Source organism: Paramormyrops kingsleyae, chromosome 2 (assembly GCF_048594095.1).
Source record: "Paramormyrops kingsleyae isolate MSU_618 chromosome 2, PKINGS_0.4, whole genome shotgun sequence".
In the NCBI taxonomy this organism is placed as follows: Eukaryota; Metazoa; Chordata; class Actinopteri; order Osteoglossiformes; family Mormyridae; genus Paramormyrops; species Paramormyrops kingsleyae.
Window position 1 is genome coordinate 16,298,995 of NC_132798.1, and position 24,352 is coordinate 16,323,346.

At 44.9% G+C, this 24,352-nt stretch overlaps 3 protein-coding genes and 1 long non-coding RNA gene across 5 annotated transcripts; 1 reads left to right on the forward strand and 3 right to left on the reverse strand.

Annotated features, from left to right (window-relative positions):
- Positions 1-165: 165 nt before the first annotated feature.
- Positions 166-2,684, reverse strand: rbp4l (retinol binding protein 4, like). Its single transcript, XM_023836713.1, has 6 exons — positions 2,469-2,684; positions 1,821-1,944; positions 1,562-1,698; positions 1,273-1,385; positions 971-1,183; positions 166-467 (listed from the first exon to the last, which is right to left on the reverse strand). The coding sequence occupies exons 2-6, from the start codon at positions 1,938-1,940 to the stop codon at positions 457-459; spliced, it is 594 nt and encodes a 197-aa protein (XP_023692481.1). The 5' UTR covers positions 1,941-1,944; positions 2,469-2,684; the 3' UTR covers positions 166-456.
- A 4,901-nt stretch (positions 2,685-7,585) lies between these two features.
- Positions 7,586-13,809, reverse strand: LOC111856626 (potassium voltage-gated channel subfamily V member 2-like). Of its 2 annotated transcripts, none has more exons than XM_023836742.2 (3): positions 12,699-13,809; positions 9,364-10,723; positions 7,586-8,202 (listed from the first exon to the last, which is right to left on the reverse strand). In XM_023836742.2, exons 2-3 carry the CDS (start codon positions 10,681-10,683, stop codon positions 7,945-7,947), a joined length of 1,578 nt encoding a protein of 525 aa, XP_023692510.1. In that variant the 5' UTR covers positions 10,684-10,723; positions 12,699-13,809; the 3' UTR covers positions 7,586-7,944. The 2 variants fall into 2 exon arrangements, with proteins under 2 accessions (XP_023692510.1, XP_023692511.1); XM_023836743.2 differs by having other exon boundaries at positions 9,364-10,415; positions 10,527-13,809.
- Positions 13,810-13,885: 76 nt separating this feature from the next.
- rchy1 (ring finger and CHY zinc finger domain containing 1) lies at positions 13,886-18,463 on the forward strand. The gene is made up of 9 exons (XM_072709220.1): positions 13,886-13,989; positions 14,133-14,252; positions 14,528-14,643; positions 15,847-15,925; positions 16,095-16,139; positions 16,250-16,308; positions 16,600-16,629; positions 17,244-17,364; positions 18,116-18,463. Exons 1-9 carry the CDS (start codon positions 13,975-13,977, stop codon positions 18,461-18,463), a joined length of 933 nt encoding a protein of 310 aa, XP_072565321.1. The 5' UTR covers positions 13,886-13,974.
- Positions 18,464-20,093: 1,630 nt separating this feature from the next.
- On the reverse strand, positions 20,094-22,934 carry LOC111856627 (uncharacterized). The gene is made up of 3 exons (XR_011985257.1): positions 22,671-22,934; positions 21,410-21,489; positions 20,094-20,767 (listed from the first exon to the last, which is right to left on the reverse strand). It is a non-coding gene; the product is annotated as an uncharacterized lncRNA (long non-coding RNA).
- Positions 22,935-24,352: the final 1,418 nt, after the last annotated feature.

The following is a 24,352-nucleotide window of genomic DNA, read 5'->3' on the forward strand; positions in this document are numbered from 1 at the left end:
CATGAATGGTTAGAAAAATTATTCCACGTGTTTTTTTTTTCTTTTATGTTGGCATATTTTGTTAAATTTTAATACCGTGCTGAAAAGATGAGGAGCATTTACAAAGTTTTGTTTAAAAAAAAAAAGAAAAACAGGTTTATTGTTACAGGAACAGGTGATCTGTGAAATAGCATCCAACACTAGTGGGTCATTGTGGAGATACTATCTAAAGTCTACGATCGGGGGCTTAAAGTCATGGTTCTCGTGGACTGTGATGCTTTATGCTGGACGACCACTCATAGCTGTATTGAAATATGCGTAGTATATGTCCCCTGCCTTGGTGTATCGGACATCATGCAGGAACTAATTAAAAGTATTCTAAAAGCTGTAGGACTCTGGCACTCCAGGATCAGGGATGGTGCCTCCAGTGAGAAGATGTGTCCTCTTGTGCCAGCATGCTTCAGGCGTCCTGTATCACTAGCAGGCACCTGCCAGGTTGAGGAGGGGAGGAAGGAGAAGAGGGGAGGAGGGGGAGGAAGGAGAAGAGGGGAGGAAGGAGAAGAGGGGAGGAAGGAGAGGAGGGGAGGAAGGAGAGGAGGGGAGGAAGGAGAAGAGGGGAGGAAGGAGAGGAGGGGAGGAAAGAGAAGAGCGGAGGAAGGAGTAGAGGGGAGGAAGGAGAAGAGGGGAGGAGTAGAGGGGAGGAAGGAGAAGAGGGGAGGAAGGAGAGGAGGGGGAGGAAGGAGAGGAGGGGGAGGAAGGAGAAGAGGGGAGGAAGGAGAAGAGGGAAGGAGAGGAGGGGAATGAGTGGCTTTGAAATCTGCAAACCTTTGTTGTCCATAAAGTGAAACTGTAAGTTAATGCCAATGGTACTAGTTTAATAGGAAGAGTCCAGTGGCAAGTACGACTTGACCATCATGGCTGAGAGTAGGGCAGTCTCCCCTCTTCACTGTGTCCAGTGTCGTATTGGTGAGAGTGTTTTTGGTTTGCTCACCTGACTGTAGAACAGGCTGGAACTGGCCTAACCAACAGATCTCTTCCTGCTTCCTTCGGATGAGGCGCTGGATGGCCGGCGGCAGGCCACGGGGGTTACGCGAGAAGACCACAGCGTAGCCGTCATCGCAGGTGCCGTCCTCCTTCAGCACGCGGCACGCGTAGGTGATGGCGTAGTTGTCATAGTCGGTGTCAATGATCCAGTAGTTGTCGCCTTGGGGGGGCGGGACACATTGAGAGCATGTGTATGTTTCAGCACTTGAGGGTGTGACTCAGTATGATTTGGGCCGGTTGGTGACTCACCGCCGCTGGACAGGTAGCTGGCCAGGCCTTGGTAGGTCATGAACATTTTGCCCGGGGTGCTGGGGTCGGGGACCGTGTACTGGGCAGCCATGTCAGCGCAAACTACCCAGAACCTGGAGTCACAGACCAGCCACATGCTGCACTCAGACTGGCCAACAAATCCAGAAGCACGCCAGGCCTGTGCTAACGATGCTCATGTGCTAATGCGGTTATACATTGGCATGAGCTTTTCTGTGTGAAGGATAAGATCTATTGGATGAGGTTGGTCAACCCAACTTAGACCACTGACCCGAAAAGTGTGACGCGGCCTTTAGTATGGGCAGTCATGACTCCATCGTCATCAATGGTATAGTTAGCAGAGATGTTATCTTGCAGGAACAAGCCCTCGGGGTCCCTCTTTTGGAGGCCGTACCACATTCCGCTGTACTGTGGGAGAGGGGGGGGGGGCAGGATGAGACCCTTCCAGGCTTAGCCCATAAGCACCACATGGCCTGAACCGCTGGCCTTTCAGCCGCCACCACGTTGGTAAGCTATGGGTCAGGACTCACTCTGCGCGTGTCAAAGTCCTGCTTGACCGGGAAGCTGTCCACCACACAGGAAGCGGATGTGGTCTGTGCCAAGCAGGCGAGGAGGACCAGCAGTCGGGCCAGGGTGGCGGTGTACCCCATTCTGCTGATGAAATCCAGGCGCTTCATTTCAGCATTTGTCATGCTACAGGTTTCTCAGCCGATCCACATTTTCATTGCAGCCCACTGCCTAAATACCTGACCTTATTTGTTATCTAATCATAGCCTCCTTTATCTGGTTCAGGGAGAAGAACAAACACATGGACTGCCCTGGGGCGGTCACTCAGGGCAAGCTTCAGAACCACTGATCTAGTCCAACATTCGTGTTTTTAAGAGACACAACCAGACACAAAGAACAAGGATCACATGACACAGTCTAATGCTAATATGTTGCATTGTTCTGAGTCCATCGTAATCACAATGTTTTTTAAAGGGATGGTTGCCTTTCTTACCCCAACTGGAATCATATGTCTCTGTTTTCCAGCAGATAAAAATTGCACACCTGTGACTGGTTTGGTGGATGGTTTGTATAAATGGTCATAAAAGGTACCTCAGCAGTTAGGAGGTCCAGTACCCAAATACACCCCCCCCCCCAAATACAACATAGAAATATTCCAAATTCGGACTTACCTGTGCGCCGTCTCAGGTATGGAGGTGGGATGGTCCTGTGTGCTGCACTGCTGGGCTACGGCACTGTGCCCTTTTATACCCAAGTCCTGACAGGCTTAACGATTATTTTCACGCGATTATTTTCACACGTAACTAAATACGACCTTAAGATCTACAGATAATCTCGCGGGAGACGTCCCCAGTGTAATCTGGCCTACACTGTGCAGTGGTAACCCACTGTCTGACGCTTACGGCTTTATGCAACAATGTTCCCCTGGAACTGGACAAGGGTCAATTTAAATTGGGTAATGGTCTAGTCCCTCATGTGGATCCAACCATAATCTTGGATCATGGGGCTCAGGAACTACCTAGAATGTGATTATGTGGAGCAGAAGGAAGAAAAGATTATGACAAAAATCTTCTGTGAAAATAACATTCTTTAGCAATGATTAGACCGTCTGTTCATTTCTTTAGTCTTTTAGCTGCATTACGGCTTCAGACCCACAGAAGGCGGGACTACTGCCTGCTTTATTTCAAGGGATCCAGTAAAGGAAGTGATGCAAAGATAAAGCAGTGATTGACAGCTCACTGAAGTCCTACCCACTGTGACTCTTTAGCTTAGGGTTTTCTTCAATACCAAGAACGCAAAGATCGTACTTGTGGTCTCGGCACAACCGGTTATTTTAACTTGCCTCCCAAGAACAAACTTGGGATGCAGTGAATCATGGGATTGTTCTCGTTTGGCAAGGATGCAACCAATGCATCACTGATATTTTGGCCAGGGCAAGAATGATATCTAGGGATTTTTACTGTCCATTGTATCTGTTCTTGAGTTTTGTAACCGGTCTTCGGCAAAGGAAGATGATAAAACGGGTACGCGATAGTAGAAGTATGCATATTGAGAAACACCCTTAGTTTTTTTTCCTTCATGACTCAGGCCATCTTGGCCACTTTGCAACACAGGTTCTGTTACAGTGCTGCTCACTGTCCTCCCAGGCCGGCCGGCTTCCTGTGCCATGCTACATGTTGATTGGATGAGGTGTGTGACTGCACTGACTTTCAGACATGTGACCACTAACTGGATAGTTGTCTTTTATTTGCCAGCTTTGGACAATGCAGTGGAGAAAACAGATGTCAAACTTTGTTTCTCATTTAACAAGAGAAAAAGCTGTTTTACATAACCACTAACTGCTTTTGTATTTTAATTTATTTGAACTGTAATTTACTTTGTTGTGTGTTTTTATTTTTTTGGTAACACTTTACTTAATGGGCCACAAATAATATAGTATTATATTATTACATTTGTATTAATTAACCGCACACTAAATCTTAGTTGCCTACTGATCTCATGTTAAAACATGCGTCACAATTCATTAATGATGAATTATCTCAAGCAGTTAATATATTTGTTATTATATATCTGTTAATTTTGTTGTTATATATCTGTTAATTCTGTAAACCTTTGTGAACTACTGAAGGAACTGCTGAAGGAACAATTAATGAATAACACAAGTGAGACACTGATCTCACATTTGTTCATCATTAATGAATCATGACACATCTTTTATCTCAAGTAGCTGCTATGTTTGTTCATATTTGATACTTCAGTTGGAGTAGTAGTGCAGTTACTGCTAAGCATTTGTGTCCCGTTGAGTAAAGTGTTACCCTTTTTATTTTGTATAAATAAAACTCCCTGCCAATCCAGTCTTGGGAATAATCCCACAATTCCCAGCATCGTTTGGGTCCGACTGTTTGACATGCGCTGACTGCATCTGATGGCTGAAGAGAACAAGGCAGCAAATTGTGTGAGTCCCTGTTTCTTCTGAGCCCCAAGCTCAGTCTGGCATATGAACAATGAGCGAGCGTGCTCCAGGAAGTAAATCTGTTTTTGGAACCGGGAGCAGATGGCAGGGCGGTTCAGGGGATTCTATTTATGACCAAAAATCCCAGGATTTGCTGCCCTAAGGCACTTACCCCTTAGACGCTTCAGTGAATATTAACCTTGCATTCGTTTGCCAGGGCCAGTTCACAAATATTATGTGAAACGGTCATCAGTACAGAAAAACCAAAAATTTTCTTGAGAGAGTTTAACTTTGAGCGACTCCTCCATATGGGTCACAAACTGGGAAATAAACGGAATGAGGGATGCAGTGAGTGGAGTCGGAATTTACGTGAATTCTTATGGGTTACTCCTCGCCCATTAGGATAAGCTTTGGGCCCCTACAACCATGCATAGGACGAGCGGATCTGGAAAATGGATGGATGGATGGATGGATGGATGGATGAATGAATTATGTAATGCTTACACAAATGAAAACACCACAATTTTTCTTAACCAAATTTTGCAAGCTTTTATTGAAGTATCATTACCTCATTATTTAGTTTTAAAATGTAACAATAAGGCATGTAAATTTCTTTACACAATGAAGCAACAGAAAACGTAAAAAATTATATGAAATATTATATTGATTAGGTCTTTTATGGGGCAGACTAGCAACTGAGAGGGTAGCAGTGTTGCTTCACACCTCCCAGGGTAGGAGTTTGAAAAATACTTCTGCTCTGTGTGAGGAGTTTGCGTATTCTCCCCATAAGAGGTAGATAGTTCAGGTTTAGAGAGTAAAAATCCAGACCAAGATTTTGTTTCCACCAACCACTTGAGTATAAAGCAGGGTTATTCAACTCACGGTCTGAGCACTGCTGGTTTTCCAGCCTTCCTTTACCTGTCAGTCAGGTGTGAAGCCTCTGACCAATCAGAATCAGTAATTATTAAACAACTACCTGGGAGAACTGAAAACACGGCCTGGATTTGGAATCGAGGTCCAGAGTTGAAGAACCCTGAGTTAACATAATGTTTCTCAACCTAGTCCACAGTTTTGCTCTCTCCCAGCTCCCAACACACCCATACCAGCATTCAGTGTTCTTGACTGCCTGCGAGCTGGGAGAGAGCCATAGCGTAGATCAGGGGTATCAAACTGCAGTCCTGGAGGGTCGGAGCCCTGTGTAGCTTAGTACTTTCCCTGTTCCACCACAAATGATTCAGTTGAAGAGCGACGTGTTACTTAGCACAAGTTGAATCAGGTGTGGGGAACCCCAAAAATGTGCAGGGCTCCGGCCCTCCAGGACTGGAGTTTGACACCCGTGGTGCAGACTGTCTGGGGCTCCATGAGGACTCGTTTGGGAAACACTAAGTTAACAGATGAACTGGAATGAAATTCAGCCAACTTTGAGGTGGTGGAAAGGTGCGTATGTGTGAGGAGGAGCGAGGAGCCAGACCTCTTCAGCAAACACTGTGATGGTGAGATTTGTGGAAAGGAATTAACTAACTTTTTCCCTGTTAGGTTTCCCTGACTTTTGCCAGCATGTCGACTTACATTAACCAGCTCATTGCATAATCCTGCTCACTGAAATGTCTCCTTGAAGGTCACCACCTTGATTTACTGCAACCAGGATGGGCAGTTCCACTCCTCAACATTTGTAGACCATGATGGTTTTTGGTTGATCTTTGGAATGTTTTGGTCAGAAGATCCATTACCACCTACTTTGCTAGAAATATGAAATGCAAAGGTACTTCTTTGCAAGGTGACATTGTGCTGCTCAGACTCGAGAATCCCTTAAGTGCAGCTTCCTATCTTCTTGATATTTTGCTGTTTCTTTGAGCATTCAGCTGTTCATTCGTGCATTAGGTTGCATGATGTTTAGAAACATATTATGACATACTGCTGTAGTTACAACAGGGTCCCACCCCTACTGTTTCAAAGGATACCCAGGAATCTTTTATGACCTCAGAAAGTCAGGACCCATCACTGCACTGGGGCATTGGGATCCATACAGAACACAGGACGGGCTAACCTGCTGGCCAGTGTCCCCATCACTGCACTGGGGCATTGGGATCCATACAGAACACAGGACGGGCTAACCTGCTGGCCAGTGTCCCCATCACTGCACTGGGGCATTGGGATCCATACAGACCACAGGACGGGCTAACCTGCTGGCCAGTGTCCCCATCACTGCACTGGGGCATTGGGATCCATACAGACCACAGGACGGGCTAACCTGCTGGCCAGTGTCCCCATCACTGCACTGGGGCATTGGGATCCATACAGACCACAGGACGGGCTAACCTGCTGGCCAGTGTCCCCATCACTGCACTGGGGCATTGGCATTCATACAGACCACAGGACGGGCTAACCTGCTGGCCAGTGTCCCCATCACTGCACTGGGGCATTGGGATCCATACAGACCACAGGACGGGCTAACCTGCTGGCCAGTGTCCCCATCACTGCACTGGGGCATTGGGATCCATACAGACCACAGGACGGGCTAACCTGCTGGCCAGTGTCCCCATCACTGCACTGGGGCATTGGGATCCATACAGACCACAGGACGGGCTAACCTGCTGGCCAGTGTCCCCATCACTGCACTGGGGCATTGGGATCCATACAGACCACAGGACGGGCTAACCTGCTGGCCAGTGTCCCCATCACTGCACTGGGGCATTGGCATCCATACAGACCACAGGACGGGCTAACCTGCTGGCCAGTGTCCCCATCACTGCACTGGGGCATTGGGATCCACCCAAACCGCAGTTCAGTGGACACCACTGTGCCCTCACACTTAAAGGTCTTTGGGATCCATGTGTAGATGTGTGTGCGGCATTTTCACATGTTTCTCATGTTAATATGTGCTTCTCCTCACAGCCCACGGTCATACCCTTTGGGGACTAGCATCCAGTGCTAGCCATGGTTGGCCTTTACAGCCCTTTCTTTCTGAATCGGGCTTTAGGCTTGCCTGTGACATGTATTATATAGCTGCTGTGGACTATTTCTGTCTGGACCTGAAACCTAATGGTTAAATGACCATGTGTGAGCTTGTACATATGTGGGTATTTTGTTAAATATATTTTATCATTTAAAATCCTACCGAATTTGAACTAAGAAATCAACAGAAAGCCGGTCAGGAATTTCATTTCATTACATGCACATATCAAATTAATCTGGGAACTTCACAGCTGCCTGCATTTCCTTCAAAACTTAAAATAGCAAATACAACAAAGAGATGAGTGGTGTCACTTTAGTCATATCCATGTGCTTCACGTGTCTCTCTGATATGTGTAACAGAACCACACTGACACCAACAGGTATGATCGGTTGTATATTGCAAAACAACATTTAAAATTGGCACCTGTCACAACTGAAGGCCCTGTTCCATTTTCTTGTTTTTCAGTGTAGCTAGCTAGCATGCAGAGGCTAAAATTGCAATTGACACATGTACTGTACTAGAGCTAGTCATGTGATTTGACCATTGCAGTGACAACTGTCATTGGACCATTTGGTTTGTGGTCCACTTAATATGCAGTCAGATGAAAGTGCTGAGGTCAGTGAGATATACAGTTTGAAACCCCTCCTGAGCACTTGGTAATGGGACACAGAATGTCCCTGCTAACAGCATGAGAGTCTTTGACCTGTGGGGTTGACACTGTCTGATGGCCTACTGGACGTTAGCTGGAAGCCTCCCTGCAGCACTCCACCATCTTCCTCAAGGCCCGCTGGGCGAACTTCACCTTCTCACGGTGCTGGTTTTTAGAGGCGTGCTTGTGGGCTTTTAACTGGTTATAGTAGTCAGAAAACTTGTTGAACAGCATAGAAATGGGCATGCCGTTCAGGATGATCCCGAAGGAGATACAGGCGAAGGCAAAGAAACGGCCCAGGAAGGTCTCGGGGTAAATGTCTCCATAGCCCACAGTGGTGATGCTCACCTGGAGAATGCAGCAGAGCAGTTAAGGCCCTTACAGTAATGACATGGCTACTACACCGTGTACGTACACTATGTGGTTACTATGGTAGCATTTCCATACAACAAAGGGGCAGGGGTGGCTTAATGGTTAGGGAAGCGCACTTGTAATTGAAAGATTGCTGGTTCGATTCTCCGACCAGCAAGGCACCACTGAGGTACCCTGAGCAAGGCACCACCCCCAAGCACTGCTCCCCGGGTGCTGAATTAGCTGCCCCCTGTTATGTCATGATGTCACATATGGGTTAAATGCAGAGGACACATTTCATTGTTGTGCTGTGGTGTGTCAACAATGACCACTGGTCACCTAATTCTAAAGGAAATGGGTGTCCCAAACAGGTGAAGGCTGCTAATCTGTAAAAAAGAGGTACACAGGTGTCAGAGCAGGTCAGGGGTGTGCTTGGAGTACCAAGTATTAGGGAGCAGCTGGGCCTTTGCTGTGCATTACCATCTGGGTGTCGTACAGAATATTTAGGCTCAGAATACCACACTTGGTGACATATAGAATTCTAGTAGCAGAATACTGTCATAGAATGTTATTACTGTACAGTATGGAATGTTACTGTCCAAATGCCCATTCCACATATAGGGAAATATGCAATTCCGCAAAGAGAATACTGTGTTTGAAGGAAGGAAGTTATTTTTAGAATTTCAAATACTGGCTTCTGGATGCTTAATTCATGCTGGGTATTATGTAGCGTTAGCAGATTTTATAAGGAATACCAGATGAAGTGCTTTGAATTTGAACATACAAAATCATGACAGATGAAACACTCTGAACATGCTGGATAAACAATTAATGTGCACCCCACTTTCTTTTAGAATATACCATGAATCTTTGAATTCAACATATACAAATAGAAAATTGTTTTATGAAAAGCAACAATAAAAGTTATAGTCTGGGAAATAACATTCCAATCTAAAAATGCACTTTATTTTATTTTTATCTTTATGTACGTTCTTTGATTCCCTGCACTCAGTGAGCAATTGGAAGATGGATGATTGCATGGATATCAGCTTAGATGGGTTAGCGTTACTGTATAAATCACTTTGGGTAAAGCTTTACCTAAGCAAAAAAATATACCAGTTTTACTAACAGTAAACGCTCTGAAAGTCATGTACTCACAGTCGCCCACCACCAGGCATGGGGGATACTGGTGAAGTTGGTCTGGGGAACATCGTGCTCCACAGTGTAGACCATGGCGGAGAAGGTCAAGATGCCGATGCCGATGAAGAGGAAGAGGCAGCCCACCTGCTGGTAACACTGGCGTAGCGTAAAGCCGAAAGCTCGCAGGCCCGTAGAGTGCCGCGCCAGCTTTAGGATGCGCAGGATCCGAAGAAGGCGCATAATCCGCAGCACCAGGCCCACCTGGCCTACCTGGCCAACCCGGCCTATGGCGTTATCCCCATCCTGCCTGTCAGTGTCCTGACTCTCCAGGATCTCCAGCACCACCTGCAGGTAAAGTGGGAGGATAGCAACCAGGTCCACGAGATTCAACATGCTGGTGATGAAGATGCGGAGATCTGGCGTGGACACCAAACGCAGCAGAAACTCAACAGTGAAGAAGGCAATGCAGAAGGTCTCTACGTGCTCGCCGTAGGTCCGCCCACTTAGCTGGCCGTCACGTGTCTGGTACTGCATTTCTTCCACTGTGTTCAGAGTCATGGCCACTAGGGAGACTAAGACGAAGAAGCTGGACGCTACGGCCATCAGCTTGGCTGGGACAGAGGAGAACGGCTTTTCCATCAGGTCCCAGACGACTCTGCGATATGAGCCGAACATCATCTCCTGGAAAAGCTCCTCATTGTCTTCAATAATCTCAGCCTGAAGCTCCCGTTGGACTTTCAGCTTGTCGTTGATGTCGTCCTGCCTCTCCTCCAGGGCAATCCGGCAGCACCGCGGTGTATTTTTGATCCGTACTCCCCAGTAATGGATCTCCTCTAGGAAGTTTCGTGGACACAGCTCATCGTTCACCCAGAGCACTCCAGTACGGTGAAAGTTAAAGACATTGAGGAAGATGTCTGGGTCTCTATCAAAGAAATACTCACAGCTGTGGACCAGGTAGTCATCGCACAACTCCAGCTTCCTGCTGTGGTCCCTGCAAGTGGCCAGTTGTCCGATTCTGGTCTTGGGGAATCTTGCAGCCACCCCATAGGTAATCTGGTAAGTCCTGCCCCCTACGTTAAGGTTCAGCATGTGGTTTTTGGTGGGCGAGGTTACCCCAGATGCTGTGTGATGCTTCTCATTGTCCTCCTCATTTTCATCCTCAGCATAGAGGTCATAAATACCCTGATTGAGCTCCTGCATGGAGCTCCAGGGCTTCACCCATCTGTTCCTGAAGAATACCAGGCTCTGGTCCACCTCGAGTTCTGGGCCGTCGGCAGCAGAAGCTCCAAACTTGTAATTTGGAAAGAGGCTCTGTCTCCTTTTCTTGAGACCCGACATCCTGACGGTCTTCTGTCAGCTTCAGAGGCTGAAGGAGTCACTGGAGGACGAAGCAGTGCAAATCAGGGACGCATTACTGATCCCTAATGCTCTCTGTGGGGCAGAGCGAGTGACACATGGGGTGCTGCCCTGTTTCTAAGTTTGCCGCCTGAGAGGATCTGTGTGCTTACAGTACGATTACAGATAATTTACATACAATTTACGTCTCATTATTTTCATTCAGCCAATGGAAAATGGAAACATCCTTTTCTCAAGAATAACACCAAAAATATCCAGTAGGACCATGCTTTCAGTAGTTCATTACACTACTTTGGGCACCGCCTTTAATGAAATGTTTGGTAGATAGATCCTTGACCTTGTTTGCCCTTGGTTTTCAGACTATTATTTATAATCAGCTATTTAAGATCTGTCAAAATGATTTGCTTTACTACAGCCACTTCTTTCACCAAAAAAAAATACAAACCATATTTAGTGGAATGAAACAGTAATGCTGAACTGATTATATAGTGATGTGACATGTGCCCCAGTCCAATGACATCACTAAATACAGAGTCAATTGCCTCCTAGATAAACTGATAAACTGCACCAGGGACCCCCACCCTGACTGTTAAAATCCGCCCATTCTACCACACTGCCCTTTTTGTCTGTATGCTGCCCATCCATTGTGGGGGGTGTGAATATTTTACATAACCACTGTATTTATTTGTGATGGTTTCACCATAAAACTGGCTTCTATTTCAGCTTATCTGTTTTTATCCCGCAAACAGTAGTAACATCTTTACATACTAAAATCTGCATTTAATCTACAAAGATATCCATATAGAATATTTAATAATGCCATATAATATTTAAAATACATTTTTGCACATTTAAATATATATTATGCTTTTGCGTTATTTGTTTTGCACCAGACTTTTATGCTCTTCAAGATAAATATTCATCCATTCTTTTTCCAACAAATATGGAGGTTTTGTTTATAATTCAACCCAAGACAAACAAAGAACCTTGCAGATAGAGAAATAATTTGCCATGTTTCTAAAAAAGCAGACAGAAACTGGGTTAAGATGGAGTAATCACTGGTGTGCTGGAGAACGGTTAAGACAAATGGGATACTCCCCGCTTGTGGGTATGCATTCAGAGAGGCCATCTAAAAGAAGATAATTCCATTAAGCTATACGCTACGCCCTCCGTCTGGTGTCAGTAGGCTCCCAGCATAAGTCCATGCAATCAAGCCACTTGAGGTGAAAAAGGCAGGAGAATTAAATCAAATGCAGGAAGTTCTTAAATGACACACAAATCATCCATATGACTTCAAGTATCCTCATGCCGGGATCTCACTTTTATGGCCCACATCATAGTTTCCTTTAACATATTGTCTGGCATACAATTTGTTGCTCAAAACATCTTTCAACTCAGATGTTTCAGGTAATCTCTTAATTGACTCAGCTAATTTCCCATGTGATCTGTTGTATTTACAGAGCTTTTGCATCAATGCACTAGGAAGGAATCATCACTAAATCTAATATTTGCTAGTAAAGCTCATTATACATCAACCATTTGATTTTTGTATTCTGTTGTACTTACTGAGGAGTCTTTTCCAATCTCATGTTAGCCCACTCTAGCTGTTCTAATAAACTCCTCCAAAACTCTTAACACCTTGCCACCATTGATTAAACTGGCTGTGCATTTATCAGAGGCTATTTTTAAACATACAACACACTACACATGATGATGAAAGAACTTTCCAATCTTAGGCTGCAAAAGTAACACAAGACCTCAATACACTAAATGCCATGATTTGTTTGTTTTAACTGTTAAAGAGTTTTCTGCTTTTTAGAGCATGCATTCCCCAGACAGCCACCCTGTAAATCTCATTATTCGGCTAATATACTGTAACCTACTTGTATGTACACTTGTGAGCCGCTTACCCATGTGGAAAAGTATTAAGTGCAAATAGTATAATTAAATGTACATTTATCTTACACAGGCGCTTGCGAAGGACACAAGTGACTTACTTCACAATAACACTGATCTTCCACTGATAATCCATCTGTTTGTGTTACTATCCAAACAGGACAATTAGATTCAGTAAACAGTCAAAAACATTCTTTCACTCAGCAATAGTGAAGAAGACACTAATACAGATATTTCAGAACAATAACACACTACTTAAAGTAGTTCCTTTATGCTACACGTTAGACATTTTAGAAGACTGTAATTCTCACACTTGGTGTCATGTGTCAAGTCATACGGTTTATCGTGGGGGACTACTTCAGTGGACTGACTCCACCTTTTTTATCAGTTCGTTTACTGTTTCCATCAAATTCTAGAAGGTTTTTTTGTTTTTATCGCCCATCTCACTCTGCAGCTTGGTTGACATCTATGTTGTTTTCTTGCTCTAACTTGAAATATATGTGCATTTTATAATTTCTTATTCCTCTGGCCCATTATACTAGTGAATAATTGTTTATTATTATTATTATTATGTGCTCCTATGCATCTCTAACAGAATATTATATTTTTACCATCCTTTCTCGCCTAGTATACTATACCTTACAAAATATACCTTATTTACACATTTTGCTTCTTTATTGCCGCAAACGACACATTTTGTACTTCCCAAACAATCTGTAACTATGTCAACTTAAATGCATTCACTTTATAACAGTCCAAATAAAATAATTCATTGACGAAAAGCTTGGACCGATGCAACAGAGGACCAATGTACAGTCGAAACCGGACCGTCAAGTTGTGGAGGGCGAATGCAGGTCGGACGTGTTTCTGTGTGACACAAACTCAGCAAATATGTCAGCCTGTGAGTGTGGATGTGAGCATTACGTGCGGAGTTGTTTGCTCAAAGTAAGACATTTGTTTTTGTGTTAAATGCACCGAAATATTTAAATCATCGTTGTCTGCGCTTTGAGTGTTGCTATGACTGCTACGCTAGGCTGCGTTAGCCTTAGCACAGCAGGAACCGTCCACCTTGGCCAGTCGATCTATATTCTTAATGTTCTTTTATCAGATCGAGCAAAATATCGATATTGTTTGACAGCCCATAGTCAAGTAAAGGTTTAAACGACTGACTGATTTCATTCTGAATATGTATTTTGTAGTTAATATTTAGATGTGCCATTTCAGACCTTAACTAGCTAGTTTGTGCTGCAGGATACCTGCCTGCTTTTTTAATCTCGTCGCCGATATGGCACTAGTGTAGATAGTATATTTAAATTGTTAAAATGTACATTTGCACCAAAGCGCGGCCTGGTACTTCCCGAAGATGTAGCGAGGGCCATGGAGGTTTCCGAGGTGCATTCTTTGTTTTATTTTTTTCCCCTGCTGTTTTCATACTCTTTCTTGTTTGTTTCGTGTTATAAGGCTGTTGCGTTTCGTTCGCCATAGTTCTGGACGTTTTTTTTTCTTAATTTTTTTTTTTGCCTGTCCCCTTTAAGGCTCCTTGCTGTGGAAAGTTTTACGTCTGCAGACTCTGCCATGACGACGTGGAGGATCACCAGATGGACCGTTTCCGGGTCACGGAGGTCAAGTGCAGCCTTTGCGATACTGTCCAGCAGGTAGGGTCAGCTGGTACCTAGTGCTTTACTGTACACCAAAGCTTGTTTGGAAGACAGACTTAGGAGGGAAGAATCTGACCATGCTGAACATGCATCTGTCAAGTAAAATGGTGAGTCCTGATGGACAGCATCCCTGATCAGAGTACTTTTAGGCTGCAGGAGATTATTACAAACCAACATAATTTAGTATATTGTGACTGCAGATTCACACAGGGTGAGTTTGTTCAAATCACAATGTTGGTATTATGGTGCTATAATTAATTTGTGCTTTCCAGTCCCAGCAGATGTGCGAAAAGTGCAGGGTGGCGTTTGGGGAATATTACTGCAGTATCTGTCACCTGTTTGACAAGGACAAGAAGCAGTACCACTGCCTGCCATGTGGCATCTGCAGGTGGGAGCACCTTCCCTTTCTGTGATTGCGCTTTGCTTGGTGACACCCTTGTGTAGAATGCCATGCTCCTTTCTGGGCGATTTGGCAAATATTCTGAATTTGAATTTGATGTGAGTGCACTTGGAGTTAAGTCTGTCTCAAAGTGTTAATGAATCCCAGGTAGGTTGTTGGGCTGATGAGCGTGCTGCTGTTTGAACTTAGCACCTTTTCAACTGCACTGTCACTGCATGCTGTTGAACAGCTGTATGTGGAAATATATGGACTGTGTTGTGTTCGGCGATTAAAAGCAAATAACATTAATTGATCCCTGGGGGGATATTCTTGTGCATACAGCAACAAGAACAGGACAAACAAATATAGGTTAGACCTTTACACACATTTTATATCTTTAGTATATGCTCAACCAAAATGATTTCCAATTGAGAAGGCAGGGTCTGACCTTTTTCGGGCAATTGGGGGTGTAGTGACTACCCAACCACGTCCACTCCACTCCAAAGGCAGCTAGATGCTGTTGATTACTCGACATGCCAATAACGATACCTAGTAAGTTGAGATCCACATTCGATTAACCTTTGTGTCAAGTTCCCATTTAATAGCGATATTACAAAAGGTTACAATGATCACAACGTAAGGATTACTATCGTTTATGGCATATGAGCGGTGAAACCATATGATCTCCTTGCCACCTCACCTTACGCCCCCTGACCACGTCCTTTTAAGGCTTTTCTCTCCCCTCTTGCACCATGACCTGTAGCTTGCTCAGCCCACACTGCCACCTAGTGTCAACCTCCACCACCACAACACATAACGAATGGCTAAAGCAAACGTAACTGGATGTGTCTCTATCATTTTAGGTTTATACTTATTAGTCAATTAATTCTGTGTTTTGTACTTTAAACGGACACAGTACAGTTATTATTAGTAATGGAAAAGTATTGTGAGGGATCGCAAAAGTATTTCAAAAAATATTTTCCCATCCTGACCTCTAAGAGGCTCCGTACAAATGTGACATTGCATGGGCTGTTAATAAAATACTGAAAAGAATGATTCTGGTTGGTAGTAATGAATGTTAGTATTGATTGGGATAAAAACCCTTAATTACAAATCATTGTGGGGTTAGAAACAACTGCTGAATCTTCAAATCATGTTTGATGTAAATGTGCATGTCAGTTAGGTTTAATTGACTTTGTTTTAAACTTACAGAATTGGGCCGAAAGAAAATTATTTCCACTGTGAGAAGTGTAATCTGTGTTTAGCCAGCAACCTTCGAGGAAATCACAAGGTATTCACCACTGTTAAAGAACAGATTTGTCACAAAAAGAAAACTTACATTTATTTTTATTATTATTATTATTATTATTATTAAACATTTTCTGGAGCATAGTTTCCCAAACAGAATGGGAATTGGTTATGGTGGTGTGTTGTAAACCTTTTTCTTCTTCTTCTCCAAGTGTGTACCGGATGTCTCCAGACAGAACTGTCCAGTCTGCTTAGAGGTAGGGATCTGAATTCTTTTGCAAAAACAAGTCCAGTTATGATTAAACTGACCATTTCAGTCCAACCAGTGTCGTGGTAAATCCATTTTCATTTCTCTTTTTGAATGAAGGACATCCATACTTCCCGAACTGGAGCTCACGTCCTTCCGTGTGGCCACCTGCTGCACCAGTATGTGTCCCGGTCCCCCCCCAGCCTCAGGCTCTCAGGTTCTGCAGCCCTCTGTAAGCCAGCAGAGACCTCAGTCTGTCGTTAACTGTAATATCTCACCAAGAATTCTCTGCATGGTCCGCATGGTTACGTGACACTTCTTTGGTAAAGCTTAACTATGTCCAAGATGACCTGTTGATGGTAAATTTAGGTACCTATAATCCATGCAGATTCAGATTTATTTTAGAAATTGAATTTTAATGCCATGTCAGATATCCTGAAAGGGTGTATTTTTATTTTGTTTTTCTGCAGGACCTGCTTTGATTACATGCATAAAATGGGGTAATTTGCTCTTTTGTTCCTTTTTAATAGTTGGGGTTTACATGTACTCTAGCCAGGCTGATATTCTCTAACCTGAATAGCAGTGGTAGCAGGAAAAGTCCCCCCACTGAGCAAAAAAAAAAAAAGTGCCGTTCCATAGGTGACTAGCGCTGGGGGATAGATCTCATGCTCATCCCAGACTTCCACATCACCAAGCTTTGCTTACAGTTACATGGTTTCCAGGCACTTTTTTGATCAAACTATTTGCTGTCTGTAGTTTTTCTCCCGGCGTTTAAATATACAGACTTAAATGGCACCTCAGGAAAGATAATTCAGCTGTATAGGGCTTGTGTCTTACTCTTTTGGAGGATTTTGGGGGAAGCCTAATACTAGTAGTATGGAACTACAAATATTTAAAATCTATTCTGAATATATCATGGTGATTATTTTTTTTTTATCTGAATTGGAATTTTCATTGCTATTTAAAGGGTTGTAGTGTTTTTTCCCCAAAAAAACTGTATTAAATGTGAGCTCGGTCAAACTCAGATAAGCATGCTTTTTAGCCCTGGTGTGTTACTAGGTTACGTGCTTGGTTTGTACTTCCTGTTTTTACCCATCTCGCCTCTTGTTCCCAGAGGATACCGCTGCCCACTCTGCATGCACTCAGCCTGGAACATGAAGCACTGCTGGGAAGAGATGGACAAACAGATCTCTGAGACACCAATGCCCAGTGAATACCAGGGCATCACTGTCAAGGTATACTGGGCAAGGGGTGGGCGGGGCACAGGGCAGGGGGTAGAGGGAGGGGTGGGCGGGGCACAGGGCAGGGGGTAGAGGGTCAGACCAGGTATGGGGTACCAGAGGCAGGGATACCATTCGGGGGGGGGGGGGGGGGGTGAAGGTAGCATGATACACAGGGACCCTAGAAAAAAATAACATAATTGGATTGGTCTGGGTTGGGGGTCCAAAAGCTGGTAACCTGGTAGCATGGTCCTCCATCAGAAGTGGCATAGAAACGTTTAGAGGGGCAGTTCACCCCAAAATAAAAAAAAATAACGTATTTTCAGATATGCTGTAGGGCTATTTATCCATCATATTATTGTGGTGAAAGTTGCATAGTTTCTGAGATATTGGCCGTTGAAATGTCAGTCTTCTCTCACCACAACAATCTAGATGGATAAGTAGCCCTATAGCACATCCCCAGGATGTGTTTTTTTATTTTGGGGTGAACTGCTTCTTTAAGGCCTTATTCCCTTTTATTCTGACTTGCAGGATAGTAACATGTTGGAGAACTTTTATTACAAATGCTCAAAGAAATTGCACTGAGTAGATCTATGCAGACATAGAAGCATTTCAGGTGAAGTCCCACTCCACAAGGTATAGTAGCAGATGTATGCAGGCATAGAAACATTTCAGGTGGCTCCATTATTTGAGGCAAGGAGAAGCCAGCAGTCTCTTATCCTGACACTTTCAGGTAACCGTGCGCCTCCCTGTGCTCTCCCTGCAGGTCATATGCATGGACTGCCAGTCCCGTAGCACGGTGCCCTTCCACGTTGTGGGAATGAAATGTAGCGGCTGTGGCTCATACAACACCACCCAGGATGGGGGGCTGATAGGGCGGCGACCGGGAGGGGGAGACCCGGGGCAGGCGGGAGGGGGAGACCCGGGGCAGGCGGGAGACCCGGGGCAGGCGGGAGACCCGGGGCAGGCGGGAGGGGGAGACCCGGGGCAGGCGGGAGGGGGAGACCCGGGGCAGGCGGGAGACCCGGGGCAGGCTGGAGACCCGGGGCAGGCGGGAGACCCGGGGCAGGCGGGAGGGGGAGACCCGGGGCAGGCGGATCCACAAACTGACTGAATGCCAAACATAACCGGGCCATGCCGGGCAGCTCACCAGAACACACCGCGACCAGGAATCCTGCAGGTGACACTCCAGCCCCTTTCACACGTCCCCAAGAACTCTGAACGCCCTACTGCTCCGGTGGCGTCCTGGAATAGCCAGTGTAAGCCGTGCGTGGATCCTCATGGACTGGGAGTCTGTCTGCCAATAGGCCACGCCCATTCCTTCCTCATGGACTGGGAATCTGTCTGCCAGTAGGCCACGCCCATTCCTTTATTCCTTCCTCATGGAAAGACTGAATTTCGTCTTTCGTCGATGTAGCTCGTTGGTGCATTTTCGGAATTCAAAATCCTATTCATTCTATTCACCTAATTGCTGGAGTGATCTCTACATATGTGTCATAAACTTTGCATTGTGATGTAAAAAGGTTTTTTTCTGGGGGTGGGAGAAATACCTTGAGCTTAATAGGTGTGGTGGCCTTTTTATTCCATTTTGGGTCACCTTGATGCTTTGGCATTATTCTTAAACCAGTGATTGAGATGCCAGAATATCTTGACATAGTCCAGTGGAGCTTAAAGCACACATCTCAGTTCAACCCCACGTGTGTGCATACATTTAGGATAGAAGCCAGCTGCTGCTGTCCCAAATGGCCTGTACAGTGTGATTGATTATTACAGTTTTTCTTGCTTGTGTTTATAAAATATCTTCACCATCATGCTAATCCTGAGGTGTCTTACTGGGGAACGTGGCCCTCCTTGATTTCTAGGTTGAATGTATTCTGTTATGTACACAGATACTACAGAAACCTATACATTTTTCATGCAGTAGTAATTTGATTTGCTGTGGATATAACTATTAAGAAAATGTTTATTTTACATTTAAAGCTGACCTTAAGCCCTCAGGAATATACAGTGTGTTTTATTTTTAAAACTCCGTTATTAAACCTTTAGAAACTGGGCCTCGAATATGCGTCTTGTCTTTTAAGAGTTACACTGGCTGGCTGGTGATGCTTTACTTAGTTTAATGTTGCCACAAATAGCAAGGAAATATCAGTTTTATTGTTAAAGCATCTTGTATTACGTGAATTATATATACATTATGTGAAATGTCATTGTTTCCCTTATGGTTTAACATGGCTTTCGTGATCTTTGACCTTTTCCGTGTTTAGGATAGACGGGACGGTCGTGTAACGCTCCACATTCTCGTACAAAAAATGAAACCATATCATCTGAACGAATGTTGGCGGTGATGCCAGTGGATGGTGCTCTTGCCCTGAGGGGTGGGGGTCACGTTAGGCTGCTGGGGTGGGCTCCTTGCACCCTGTCTCCTCTCCGTCCGCCCCCCCGCGTTGTTGAGGCTCACTGCATAGGTCTGGTGTTTGGGGAAAAAGGCCGTGCAGACATCTGAAGGCAGTTTTGTGTTCTTCATGTCACATTGTTGTTTGCGTTTGCGGCGGTAATCAGATTCTGATGTGTTTTTCTGTTTATTTTTTATTGTTCATTATCTCCCAACCTTGGGTTTGTGCCCAGAAATCACTCTGGGGGAGGGAGTTGTGTTTAACTGCTTCACAAGTGTTAAGTGGTTCACATCCTGGTAGAACTTAGCACTGTACACCATACTTCTCTCTTAAGGCATTGAAGACCATCTGTGTCTTTGATATACCCTTTATTGGTAGCATTGCTGGGAAAACAATGAATGTCACCTTCACAAATGCTGAAAAGACATATATGGACATAGATTGATAAATGTTTCATGGACCAAGGATAGTGTTCCTGTCAGTCAGCATCCTGAACCTTCATTTTATAAACAGGTAATACTAACACAGAAGGCCATGAAAAGGTTGTGGATAATGTGAGGGAGACTATATGACGTACTGCTAGCTAATGGTATCACCTTCTTGCGTTACTTCAAGTTGTCACCTCTGCTTGGTAACGGAGGGTATGAAATGTCTACATTAACACATAGAGGGAGACCGCTGATAGGTTGAGGCGTAGATGGAGCCAAGGGCTCAACGGTGTCTGGTGTCACAGCTGAAAATGGATCAGTTGGCTGGTCGGAAATCAGAGGACCCTCAGTGAGGTACAGGGGGGCTCCGGTCTCGATGCCTAGGGGAGGGGGTGTAGGCTCAAGGGTGGCCTCTGGGATGAGGGGCAGAGGAGTATCGGTGACGACAGCCAGGAGGGTCGTGTCGGGGATGACCGGCGGAGCTGTCGTCGGATCCAGCTCCAGCTCCAGCTCCTCCGAGGAGACAGACTCATTGGATTCTGAGGTCTCCACAACTTTGGTGACCATTTTTCTGAGGTTGTTTCCACGCCATCTAATCTGTCAAGATGAGGCATTGTTTAAGAAACTCTGGCGCACAGAAAGCCCTACTATGTGTTGAATTTTCTTTTTCCAGCTGAATAGAATAAAGTATCTTTATTAATCACTGTAGGGAAACAGTCTTTGCCCCCTCTTACTCTGTGTGCAGCTTGCTGGGGGTCACAGCACACATTTGTAACAACCAAGGATTAATGGTCTTATTCAGGGGCTCTCGGGCATGTGGTTATTCTGCTGTGGCTGGGGCTCAAACCAACAACCTTCTGAGCACAGGCACAAAGATTTAACCCACTGAGCCACACGTCACACCTGCATGACTAACAGTGTCTTTTCAGGGGGGCAGCACATGGCTCAGTGGGCTGTGCCTGTGATCAGAAGGTCACCAGTTCAAACCCAGCTTTAGCACATCTGCAGGTCCTTGAGCAAGGCTGCCACAACAGGTGGCTGCCCCTCACGACCAGCTTACTAAGGCTGAAACCCTGGTCCTAGAGGTGTGAGGAAACAACCAGTCTACAAAGAGCAAGTTGGGGCAGGCATAAAGAGAATTTCCCCCCACTGATCAATAAAGTATCAATCATAATGATGAAGCATTTTAGATGTTTATGTTGCTACCAGTGCATCATAGGAATGGGATGTAATTCTTACTGGCTTTGATGATGCCATAGTCACGATGAGGAGAATGAGAGCAGTGGTCCGAAGGGCATCCATCTCCTGAGCCGTATTTCCTGGGAATGAAACAACCAGTTTATTAGTTTGCTCATGCAAGGCTTTCAGCTCGCTGGTGAATCCTTATTTAGCACACCCATCACCTGGGAATAAAGTAATATGTGAACACAGAGGTCGCACACATTTCCTATCACCGTTAATGTTACGCTAAATATTATTAATAATTCTTGAAAATCGACCGACAGCTAGCCTTCATAGCGAAGCATCATTACAGAGAATTCTGCAAAATTCTGCGTTACTGAATTGAATCACTACCTCTGGTTTTCTACACTCGTATGTCCTTTGCAGGGTTCCGAAGCCTATTCCAGATACTATGGGCGCAAAGCCGGGAATAATGCACTGCAGGATATACACCTACAGGCAAATCCAATTTGTCATTGCATGTCTTTGGATTGTGGGAAGGAAGGTGGAGAAAACCTGATGATGATGATGTGGGGTGAACATGGGGCAGAGCCTCAAACTCTGGTCCTATAGGTGTGAGGAAACGGCACTAAACACTGCAGCACCGTGCCACCTGCCTGCCGTCCTTAACCAATAAACTGATTGTCCTGCTATGGTTACAGTAACCTCACAGGAAGCGGAGGGTGTCGGGTTAGGCTTCTGTGCCAGTGTTCGGACTTTTGCAGGTTTTATCCCCGGCCTTTGTTGAATAGTCACATCTCCGTTGGGCCCTTGAGCGAGGTCCTAACCCCCCCCCCCCCCCCCCCCACAAAATGCTCTAAGACTACAGGATAAATGTCCTCTCCCTGTGCTTGGATTGTAAGAATCATTATTAAGCCATTAAATTAGATGGGATTCCAAGGCTATACATTCATGTACAGACATGCATAAAAACATACAACAAATGCAGTTTACAGTCAGTAATTGGCCTCAGCAGCACTATATCTTAGCATGTTCCTGTAACTCTGGGGAAGTATAATAACCAGGGGTACTGCAAAGGTGGGGAAAGTTCCAAATTCGAAACATAATTTTATTGGTTGAGGTTGGGGCCCCAGTATGTTATTCTTTCATGGGGGCTAAAATCCTGAGTAAGGCCCCCGGCAATAACCAGCTAATAAGCCTGCAGCACACCTTTCTTTCCACATCTCACGCACAGTTCGGCCTAAATGAATGAACTACGCAGTTTAACAATCAGCCCAAATACAAAACAATGTTTAAAAGTGCGCTTGTGGAGCCTTACCCCGGTCTGAGCGCCTGTACCCGCCGCCGCAGTGCTGAAGGGAAAATCTTCACGTTCGTAACGCTGTCAGATCGACGACTTTACTGGCTCCGGTGCTGACTGGAGGGTCCTAAATGGACTGTAGGAAGAGCGAGCAGACGGCCTTGCGAACCCTTATATGAAGGCGGTCACACTGGGTCTCGTCCCTTTTAATCGAAACACTTCCTGGGATGTCCTGTCGGAAACCTCCTGCGGAAACCTGTTCCTGGTATGTCATTCCAACATGTTGTGCTGCGTGACTTGTAGGACTTTCTTTCATAAATAAAAATAAACAATAAGAGGCGTGACACTTTAAATAAGACTGTCAGGGCTGTGAATGATAACTGGGAGTTTGGTTATTATCCCCCAAGCCGGTAAGTGGTGCCTCAGCTGGACAAACGCCAGCTTAGGGCAGACCGGCTGACAGCCCCCGGGCTGGATGTCACACCCTCAGGCGGCGCACAGCTGCGTTTTGCTGCTCTGTGGGCGGAAATGGCCTGGGTCCCAATTTCAGTGCTGATTTGACATTCTTCACTTTGCCCATTGGTGGCTTTTGCTGCTGGGAAGAAAGTGGCACGGGCGGAGATGACAGGACAGACAGGTGGCTCATCTCCGCAGATCTGGCAGAAAGACTCTGGTTATGTATCAGAGCCCTAAGCCTTCAGTTTAGACTGATCAATTTAGATGTATCAATCAGCAGGGTGGAGGAGAGTCTCTTTCAATGCAAGGTTAGTTTATTCACTCTATGCAAAGGGTGTCACACCTACGATTTTCCTCAGAGTGGCTCAGCTCCATTGCGAATGATTAAAGGTCATATACTTTTTAATGACATATACAGTACATGTCCACTCTGATTCCAGACATACATTTCACTTTGATTTAAGTCAACAATTAGTTTAGTTCAGCTTGGCAACTGAATTACTTACTTCAGCTAATACGATATTTATTTAAAGCTCCTGACTCTGTTCAGCGTACCACGAGGGCTGGTTTGGGAAACACTGCCCTAGATCACTCCTTCACTTTTAATGTTCTCCAAGCTTGTTTCGCAATGTTTCCGAATTTCTCCAAATAGCCAGATCTTTTGCTCAACTTCTGTCTCTGCACCCGGGATGTTATCTAAAGATTGATCTTGTCCTTCTGTTGACCTTACTGTCTTCTTTTTCCATGATCTGTTTAGCAGACTTGGGCAAACTATTCAGCAATTTCAGCAGGTTTGCTCATTCCCTCATGATCATTCTTGCATAGGCACCCTTATATCTATATATCAGCTTCATCTCTAAGTATTTGGTAAATCAATCGACTTTCCAATATGCATAAATACTGGCCTTTGAATAACAAAGTCAAATCACTTTATTACCATCGAATTAAACACACAAAACAATTCCAAAGGCCAGGAGTTTCTACAGATGTGTAAGGAAACCATTTGAAAGCATTAGCTGTTTCATTATGCATTCGGCAATAACAATCCTTCAATCTTTAAACATGCAGTTAGGATTTTACTTTTTGAAAATGAATGTGTTTGATAATTGTTGACAAAGAGACAGAGGTGTCTGTAAGTGGAAGACTGCCAGCCCAAATCTCAGGGTCAGTGGAGCAATTTCGCCGTTCGGTCTTTGAGCAAGACCCTTAACCCCTGACTCTCCCAGGAAGCATCTGACACTGCT